General features: G+C 43.8%; 1 protein-coding gene across 2 annotated transcripts in view; it reads right to left on the minus strand.

Annotated features, from left to right (window-relative positions):
• Ddb2 (damage specific DNA binding protein 2) overlaps nt 1-8,929 on the minus strand; it is a 25,701-nt gene extending 16,772 nt beyond the window's left edge. The window contains exons 1-4 of one of the 2 annotated variants that reach the window (XM_052182947.1): nt 8,863-8,929; nt 6,371-6,525; nt 4,987-5,123; nt 4,285-4,476 (exon numbers count right to left, since the gene is read on the minus strand). In XM_052182947.1, coding sequence (XP_052038907.1) covers nt 4,285-4,476; nt 4,987-5,123; nt 6,371-6,497 — 456 coding nt within the window. In that variant the 5' untranslated portion in view covers nt 6,498-6,525; nt 8,863-8,929. Of the gene's footprint in view, nt 1-4,284; nt 4,477-4,986; nt 5,124-6,370; nt 6,637-8,862 lie in introns of those variants that run through there. The other variant, XM_052182946.1, reaches the window with a different exon arrangement.
• Nucleotides 8,930-9,713: the final 784 nt, after the last annotated feature.

The raw sequence follows: 9,713 nt of genomic DNA on the forward strand, positions 1-9,713 counted from the left end.
AGGGTTTGAAAGATGTCAAGAGCAAAGCCAAGATCAGATGATAAAAATTACAAGACATGGCCCTGCTGTTCCCCTGTAACTGTTCTCAAGTCAACTTCCTAGCAACATCTGGGGGTAAACAAAGTCCTCTACACCAGCATACCTTCTCTCTGCCCAAGCTAGCTCCCTGTGAAACACAAAATTCAAATGCTCAAACAAGTCTCCATGGTAATGTTAGAAAATGTCAATTCTATGCATGTAAGATAATATACATGTGTAGCATATATAACATACGTGTATAACATGTATAAGAAGAGGTGGTATAGGGCGACGGTGTGGCTCAGGGACAGAATAGCTTAGCAATGTGGAACCCTTTAGCACCCTCTTCTACAAAAACTTGGGGAGTTGAGTGTGCAGAAACAAAAGCAGGCTCAGTCTGGCACAAACTCAAAGCAGCTGTCTTTCTCCTTTTCATCATTATGCTGTTCCCTAGAATATTTCAGACTATTTACCACCTCCAGGCATAACCACATTTCTTTATTCCTGTGTCCTAGATTCCTGGGGAAATAAAAATCTCTTGCTGGAATTCTTTGTTCTGGCTTAAATTTAAACATGCTCTCCTGGAAGTCACCCGTTATGTTATCTGCTGGGGGGGGCGGGGCAGAAATCTATGCAGCCCTGTCCTGTGCACTCATTTGGTTGTCTTTCTTCTAAATTTCATCTGGGTTTTGTTTTCTTGACACCAATCTCAGACCCAGACCCCTGGTCTCCCACACCTGTCTAACCTGGCCTTTCAGATATGCTGCTTCCCCAAAGCCTCCCGTTTAAAGAGGCCTCATCTGGGATACAGCCTCACCTCTTTCAACTCTAAACTATAGCGGAAGAACCGGCAAGCTAAAGCATAAGCAAGCTCAGATGTGTGCTTTATTTTATTTAGCCACACCATTTAAAATCACTGAAGCCTGGTTACCTCATGCCAGTATTAGGCTAGATACAATGAGCTGGTCCAAGTCTCAGCTATTTAGGAATTCCTCCAACCTGGAAGTTTTGGGCCAGCCAGGGCAACATAATAGGACTCATAAATCCACCTGCCAACCATAAAGTGGTTAATGTGGTATTTTATATGTATTTTAAAACAAAAATAATTTTTAAAATGGTACTTGATATTATATTCATTTTTAAAATTATTTTTGAAATTATTTTATTTTATTTTATTTTGAAAAAATTCAAAAATTTTTGTAACTTTTTTTTAAATATATGAATGCTGTCTGCATGCCAGAAGAGGGCATTAGATCCCATTACAGATGGTTGAGAGCCACCATGTGGTTGCTGGGAATTGAACTCAGGACCTCTGCAAGAGCAGTCAGTGCTCTTAACTTCTGAGCCATCCCACCAGCCCCCATTTTGGAACTTTTGAAAATCAGGAATAGGTTACATAGGGAATTCAAGGGATTACTAGAAGATCTGATCTCAAGTGATAGTAACTGGACATGTAACACATCCCTTTAATTCCACCACTTGGGAGACAGAGGCAGGTGGATCTCTGTGAGCTCCAAACATTCAAGGGTCATGTAGTAAGACCCTGTCTTAAAAATAAGAAAATTAAAACCAAATAAAACAACAGTTCATAGAGACCATACATATACTTTCAGGCTTTATTTGAAAAAAATTATATCCAAAAAATTTAAGACATTTTTGCATGAAAATTGTCTCTTTACTATTAATGATATATCTTTCCCCCAAAGCCTGTTTGGCTTCTTGAGGTCTATTGAAATTTTAACTTAAATTCTAAAACTAGAAAGTCACTTTTTATAGGACAACTCTCCAATGTCAGCTACCAACGAGATAAGGTAAATTTTCTAAACAGCCAACACCTCAGCAACTGAACATAAACCTTAACATTTTAGACCATTCCTAAAGGGACTATTGGGCGTGGTGGTACACATCTATAATTCCACATGTGAGAAATTGAAATAGCAGAATCATCTGGAAGTCAAAGTCATCCTTACCTACATAGCAGTTCAAGGACAGTCTGGGCTAAAATGGACCCCCTTTCCAGAAAAGCAAACGGTTAGACATTGTGGCACATACCTTTAATTCCAGTACTCATGAGGCAGAGGCTCTATGTAAGCTCAAAGCTAGCCTGATCTAAATAGAAAAAGTTCCAGGCCAATTAGAGCTACACACTGAGACCCTATCCAAAAAAATCAAACTAAACAAATACAAAATAAAAACAGAAACTTAAATGAGGGCATCAAGGTGCAGTTCTGTGGTAAAAGGCTTGCCTAGTGCCTAAACTCTACACCAGATCTTCAAATCTCGCCTGACACCTCACAGCACCATGTCTTTCCTCTTGTCTCCTGATTATTTAAATAGTATCCTTCAGTCATCCATGAGGACTCTCACAACACCCATAACTCCCAGGGACTCTTCTTCAGTGTTCTAGTACACTTGGTTCAGTTGTAGTTCAAGCCCCTCACTCATCCAACGAATACAAAGTAGCTGCTCTACTCCAAAGGCTGAGCTAGGCCTGAGGGTACAGGGATAAAGCAGAAAGACAAGATCTCTGCCCTCCCAGGCAGGACAGGAAAGTATAATATTTCAAATACTGATGAATATTTGGGGAACACTGTGAAGCAGGGCAATTATTTAGGAAGTGAGTGGGTTGGGCAGGGGCTACTTCCTCTTTAACAAAGCAGATCAATGGCATGCCTTTTATAGCAGCACTCTTGGGGCAGAGGCAGGTGAATCTTTACGAGTTGGAGAAAAATTTGGCCTAAATAGTTCTAGGCCACCCAAAGCTACATAGTGAAACCCTGTTTCAAAAATAAATAAATAAATAAATAAATAAATAAATAAATACTAAAAGACAGATTAGGAAGTAGAGATAGACCTCAGCTGGTTTTTGTTTGTTTGTTTTTTGTTTGGTTTTTCGAATCAGGGTTTCTCTGTGGAGTCCTGGCTGTCCTGGAACTCACTCTGCAGACCAGGCTGGCCTCGAACTCATAAATCCGGCCCGGCAAGCCCTCAGCTGTTAAAAGCACTTGTTAAATTACTTGGGGAACCTTGCAAAAGACCCAGGCTTGGTTCTGAGCATTCATTTGGCAGCACACAACCATCTATAACTCCAGTTCCAAAGGAGCTGATGCTCATTCCTGGCCTCTGAAGATGCCAGTTATGCATATGGTACATATAACATACATGCATGAAAAACACTCATATACAAAAATAAAAGTAACTAAAATCTTAAAAAAAAAAAAAAGAAAGAAAGAAAAAGAAAAGGCCGATTACGCAGAGACCTGAACTGTAAGTGGAAGGCAGCCATGAGCAAACTATAGAAAAGAGAGCTGGGCAGTGGTGGTGCACACCTTTGATCCCTGCACTTGGGAGGCAGAGCAGGTGGATTTCTGAGTTCGAGGCCAGCCTGGTCTACAGAGTGAGTTCCAGGACAGCCAGGGCTACACAGAGAAACAGTTTCAGTAGCAGAAGTAGCTGGTATACCTGAAGCATGGGAAATACTATGGTCTGTGTATAATCTGCCCCTCCCCCATCCAAGACTCATATATTGAAGGTCTGCTCTTCAGATGATGGGACTATTGAAAGGTTCATGAGGGGGATAGCTTCATCGCTGCTTTAATGATGAGTTTCAAAATGAATGGGTGAATAGAACCTAGGGCCTGGTTAGAGGCAGCAGGTCTCTGGGAGACACAGCCATCACTTACTCCAGACCCTTGCAATCCATTCTCTGCTTCCTGACTGCCAGAGATAAGCAGTGAGCACAGCTCTTCCATCCTCTTCTACCATGATGTCCACGAAGCAAAGCAGCATGGACCGAAACCTCTACAACTGCCTTTCTTCCTATAAATCATTTCTCTCGGGTACTGCCACAGGAATGAAAAACTAACTAACACAGGACAGACAGACAAAATGAGGTTAAGAAAGAAGGGATACAGAAGGGCATGGCGGAGGCAGGCAGGTCTCTATGATTCTGAAGCAAGCCTGGTCTACATAGTGCACTCCAGCCAAGCTACACAGTGAAATTCTATGTCAAAAAGAAGATAAGAAAAGGAGGAGGAGGAGGAGGAGGAGGAGGAGGAACGCTAGACTCTATGGATGACTAATCTATACCTTCTGATGGTTTAAAGGCCAGCATTCAAAACATATTTGAATTTTGTTACCATTTATAAGTTTGAAAACACCCAGTTACTTTTGTTCCCAACCATTTTGCTAGTGGATATCGACATTCCTTCCATTCCTCCACAACCAATTTTATTTCTTAACCATCTGGCACATGTAACCACTTACCCCTTTAAGGAAGATAGGTTTGTCCTTTATTCCAAAATTCCAGATCATAATATCTCCCCCTTTGGAGCCCACAGCGAGGGTACTGGGATGAGTCGGGTGCCATGCCAAGGACGTAGTCCTCCTGTCAAAGGGGGCAGCTTTTTGGAATACCCGGTAAGAAGCTAGAGAGTGCAAAAAGGACTTCTGGAGGCCCTAATACAGAGAAAGTAGAATTAATCTGGATTCACTGAATTAAAAGTCATGCCCTGAGCTGGCACAGTGGTGCATGCCTTTAACTCCAGTATTCAGGAGGTAGAGGCAGATGAATTTCTGTGAGGCTGAAGTCAGCCAGGTCTACATACAGAGAGATCCAGGTCAGCTAAGGCTACATAGTGAGATCGTGTCTCAAAACATAAATAAAAATTAAACTCAAGTCCTGGGTAAACTGTCAATCTCTGGCTCCTTTGTGGATAGGCTATAAGTCTTCCCTGGCCTTGTGCATCAACATCTGCAATGTATGTGAACTAACCCTGAAAGCAAAAGGAAGAATGCATGTTGTGGCTAGGATGTCTACAGAGTAAATCCTTTTCTCTTTGACTGAGTGGCCAGTCATCATACCCAGGGTGATCCGATGATTCTGAACCAATTCATCATCTAGTTGGAGAGGGCAATAGTTGAAAAGCTGGGTAAACCTTTGAGTATGTCAGACAGGAAACATCTCACCTGCTGTAGTGATGGCCAGGTGGCTTTGCCCAGCTTATGCTGGTAAAGATCCCTGATGACGCTGCTACTCTGTGGAGGGATCTGCAGGCTGGACAACTCTGCCAGAAGGCAGCACGACTCACATTTCCTGCTAGAAACTGCCAAAGAAGAATACAGACATTTTCCTCTCCCCAATCTCATAAAAGGTTTTTCCCATGAAAACGCTTTGTCTCATCTCCTAAAAGCCTTTCTCTGCTATTGAGTCTCACTCAACCCAAGAAAGAAATCACAACCCTTTTCCAAAACACTCCTCCAAACAGACATTCTGAAGTGAAACTAAATATGACCTTGCAGGGTTCCCTAGAGCTTTGCCAAGGAGATACAGAATTATGTACACTGAAGAGTTTTCATGCGTGGGATGACAAATTAGCAGGAGTTGAGGGACAGTCTTAAAATCACAAAATTTGTAGGAGAGCATAGGAGTCATTGCTTAGGGAAAGAAGTTTGTTTAATCTTATATTAAAATAAGAGCTATCCAATATAGCAGTGCATAATCCTAGCACTCAGGGGGCTGCAGCATACTTGGATTGGAGGCTAGCCTGGGCTCTACAGCAAGACTTTGTATTTAAAGAAATACTAAATAATGTAATGAACAACCATTACTTAAATGGAAACCAGAAGAATGCGGTAGGATTTATAAATGTTCTAAGTTGATTAGGTGCCTTCAGGGAGGAGAAGTAAATCAGAGTATAATGAAAATAAAGCAACCCTGAATTACCGAGCCCTTCTGGTGGACCCAGTTTTATAGGTCCTTTCTCTTGACAACTTTCCTTTCTTCTCATAAATAAAACCACTCTATCAACCTACCACATTCCTTATAGCCCCAGGTTCAAGCCCTGGTAAACCACTGAGAATGAGCTTCCTGAAGAAAGGAGGGAGGGAATTTCAGGCTTGCAGAGCTGAAACCCAAAGCCATACAGCTTAACAACACTGACATGGAAATTCAGCAACCGAGGGGCTAAGAAAGGGAGGATCACTTTGAAACAGTAGATGTGTAAAACTTCTGGAACAAGGAAAGTCGGGGACTGTGGCTTTTATGGTGATGGAGATTATCTGATTCTTACTGTCACTTGGGGAAGAGGTGGGGGACAGTTAAACTTTCTGGTGTCAATGAACTGGCAAATGAAACTCGTCCGAAGAGTGTAGCTCAGTGGTAGAGCATTTGCTGAGAGTACCAGAGGGCTGGGTTCGAACCCTAGATCTCCCAAATAAAATCAGAGCCTGAGGCGGTGGGGACCAGGCACTGCTTCAGAATCCTAGGCACAAGCACCCACCACCCCAACTTCGGCCTCTGGCGTGAGCACCCTGAACCACCGGAAAGCTAAGGCAGCAGCACAGGCCGTACCGGGACCCTGCACACACAGCTTCTTGGCTTCGGGCTCCAGCTCCTGAGGACTTCTGCGACTTTTGCTCTTGAGGAGCACCGCAACGTCGGGGGACTTCTGGGTTTCTGGGCATTTCTTGGGAGCCATGACGTACTCGGTGAAGAGATATCAAGCTCTATGGCAAAATAACGAAGCAAGGAGTGAAAAACCTCCGTGGAGAAAACAGGAAGGGACTACGTACGAGGCAGCGCCGTCGCAGGTAGCTCAGCTAAGACAACTTCGCGCCAAACGCTCCTAGGGTTGCTTTACTTTTAGCCCCGCCCCGTCCCCTCAGGGTGGGCCCGCCCCTTGGAACTGCCCCGCCCCCTCGGGATTGCCACAGTAGGGACTGCCCCGCCCCCGGAACTGCCCCACTGCCATAGGCACGGCCCGCCCCCTGATGCTCCGCCCCTTCCGGAGTAACGTGTGAAGCGTGCTGGGAGGGTTTATTTCTTTTAACTCCCTAAGAACTGGGACTTCGCTTGTGTTCTGGACTTGAAGAAACCAGATTGTTTAAACTTGGCGGAGGTAGCGCAAACCTTTAATCCCTGCAGACTGGAGGCGGAGCCAGGCGGCGTTCGAGGCCAGCCTGGTCTACAGAGCAAGTTCCAGCACTCAGGAGAACAACAACAACCAAAAGAGATAGGGAGATAGTTTATGTCTTAAAAAGAGCAAGGACTCAAGTGTGGCTACCCAACACATTTGATTCTGAATGAGGCATGAAGAGTTAGCCTGGACTACACTGACATCCTGTAGGGGTCAGATAAGAGTGAGGAAAACCTGGCGTGCTATTGCACAGCAAGGTGACTGTAGATAATGGATTCGCTGTATATTTTCTAAACGTAGAAAGATTTTGAATGTTTTCACCATAAACAATATCTGAGAAGATATGTTTAATCCAATTTAAAGAATACAATATGCGTATGCATGTCAAACGTAATGTATTCCTTATGAAGATGATACTCCATAAATATGTACAATTCATGTTTTTATGTAGTTTAATTTTATTTTAAATTGAAACGATGCTCTAGAAGAAAGTAAAAAGCTGAACCTAGCACCAATCATGGTGGGCTAAGGAATGTCGTGAGATGGGTTTGAATTAAGAATTGTAGGTTAGTGGCTAGAGAGATGGTTTGTTTCAATGGTTAAGAGAACTTGCTGCTTTTCCAGAGGACCTGAATTCTGTTCCCAGCACCCCAGACACCCTTTTCTGGACTCTGCAGGCAGATGCACTCATATGTGCACATAAGCACATAGAAAAACATGTATACACATACGTAGACAAATTTTAAAAGCTAATCAGTGGTGGAATATGCCTTTAATCCCAGCACTTAGGAGGCAGAGGCAGGCCTAGTTCTAGGACAGCCAAGGCTACAGAGAAACACTGTCTGGAAAACCTAAATAAGTAAATAAATAGCCAAGGCCGTGGAGAAACCCTGTTTTGAAAAACAAAACAAACAAATAGCTGAGCTGTGGTGGAGCATACTCTTCTACATAATGAGTTCCAGGACAGCCAAGGCTACACAAAGAAACCATGTCTCAAAAAAACAAAACAAATAAATATAAACATAAAAATGAATCCTAAAAATGTTGTAAGACAGTAACTAGGAAGATTATTGAATTTGTATTGGTCCACTTTGGAGTTGTGTCAGCCTGTAATGATCAGAATGTTCATCTATTTTATTTTTAGGCTTAGTTTTGGCTTGCTTCATGTGTGTTTTTTGTTGTTGCTTGAGAGAGAATATCACCATGTAGCCCTGAGTGGCCTAGAACTCAGTATGTAGACCAGGCTGGCCTCCAACTCACAGAGATCCACCTGCCTCTTCCTCCAGAGTACTAGGTTCAGAGGTGTGTGCCATCACATCTAATTTCTAATGTTATTTCCTCCCCCAATCCTTTTCTTGTTTTTCCTTTTGGTGTTTTGAGACAGGTTTCTCTGTGAAGCTCTGGCTGTCCTGGAACTCTAGAACTTATTCCGTAGACCACGTTGGTCTCAGACACACAGAGCTCCGCCTGTCTCCGCCTCCTAAGTGCTGGGATCAAAGGTGTGAACCGCCACTGTCTACAATGTTATTTTCTTCATCAGACACGGTGGCTTATGCTTGCATCCCTCCCAGGCTAAAACAGAAAAATTGCTTGAGTCTGAGTCTAGCCTGGGCAACACCAGACCAGTTTAAGCTACACAATGTGTCCCTGTCTCAAAACAAGCAAACAACAGTAAAACCAGAAGACAAAAAAAAAAAAAAAAGACAAGCAAGCCAAAGAGAATGCCAGCTTTCTGGTTGGAGGAGTGGATACTTTTCTCACAAGAAACATCATAATTTGGTTTTGTGTGTGTGTGTGTGTGTGTGTGTGATTAGAAGGTTTCTTATTGTTTTTAAAGTACCCTCAGCCCCAAAATAACCATCATACCAAAGAAGTATATTTGAGAGTAGTAGGTTTTAAAAATCAGTAGGTGATCATAGGAGTATACCTGTTTCCTGAAAGTCCCCAATTCAGAGCAAAGCCGCCTGTGCCTGAGTTCGAATGGCCCCCATAGGCTCCTGTGTTTGAATGCAAGGCCGCAGGGTGTGGCCTTTTTGGTGTAGGCGTGGCCTTGTGGGAGGAGGTATGTCACAGTGGAAGTGAGCTGTGAGGTGATATATGCTCAAGCTAAACCCAGTGTGACACCCAGTCTCCTCCTGGCTGCCTTTGGGTCAAGATGTTGAACTCTCTGCTCCTTCTCCAGCACCATGTCTGCTTACATGCCGCCCACTTGCCTTTAGATGAGTGGCTGTGGTCTCCTCACAGCAATGGAAACCCTCCTAGGACCCTCTGTTCCTTGAACTCCCCTGCCCCCCCCCCCAGAGCTGCCAACATGCGTTAAACCCTATAAATCCTCACACCCTCAGAGAGCCGTGTCTTGTCTTCTGAAGAGTTGGTTACCTAAAAGCCTCAGGCGGACTGAGAAACTGGGATAGGAAAGTTGACTTGACAGGTAACACTAGTAGAGACTCACATACCAAACCCGCTGGTACCTACCCCTTCCAGTCTGAGGGAGCACTGACCTGCAGATGGACTCATCCGTCCCCAGAGTTCCTCCTTTTCTATCCTTGGAAGTGCAGAGGCTGTGGCACGTGCTTGTAGTCTCATTTCCTTCAGGTGTTCTGGTTATAGGAACAGTAGTTCTGGGCTGGAGATGCCTATTGGCTTATCACCTGACCCTGCTCTGACACCTCTCCTGTAATACGTGCTCTCCACTGAAGAACAGTGAGCCCAGATTTCAAGGACTATAAGTTGTGATAAGCTGAGGGTAGAAGCATAGGCCGAGAAAGTGGCACCCAA

Source organism: Apodemus sylvaticus, chromosome 5, assembly GCF_947179515.1.
Source record: "Apodemus sylvaticus chromosome 5, mApoSyl1.1, whole genome shotgun sequence".
Taxonomy (NCBI): Eukaryota; Metazoa; Chordata; class Mammalia; order Rodentia; family Muridae; genus Apodemus; species Apodemus sylvaticus.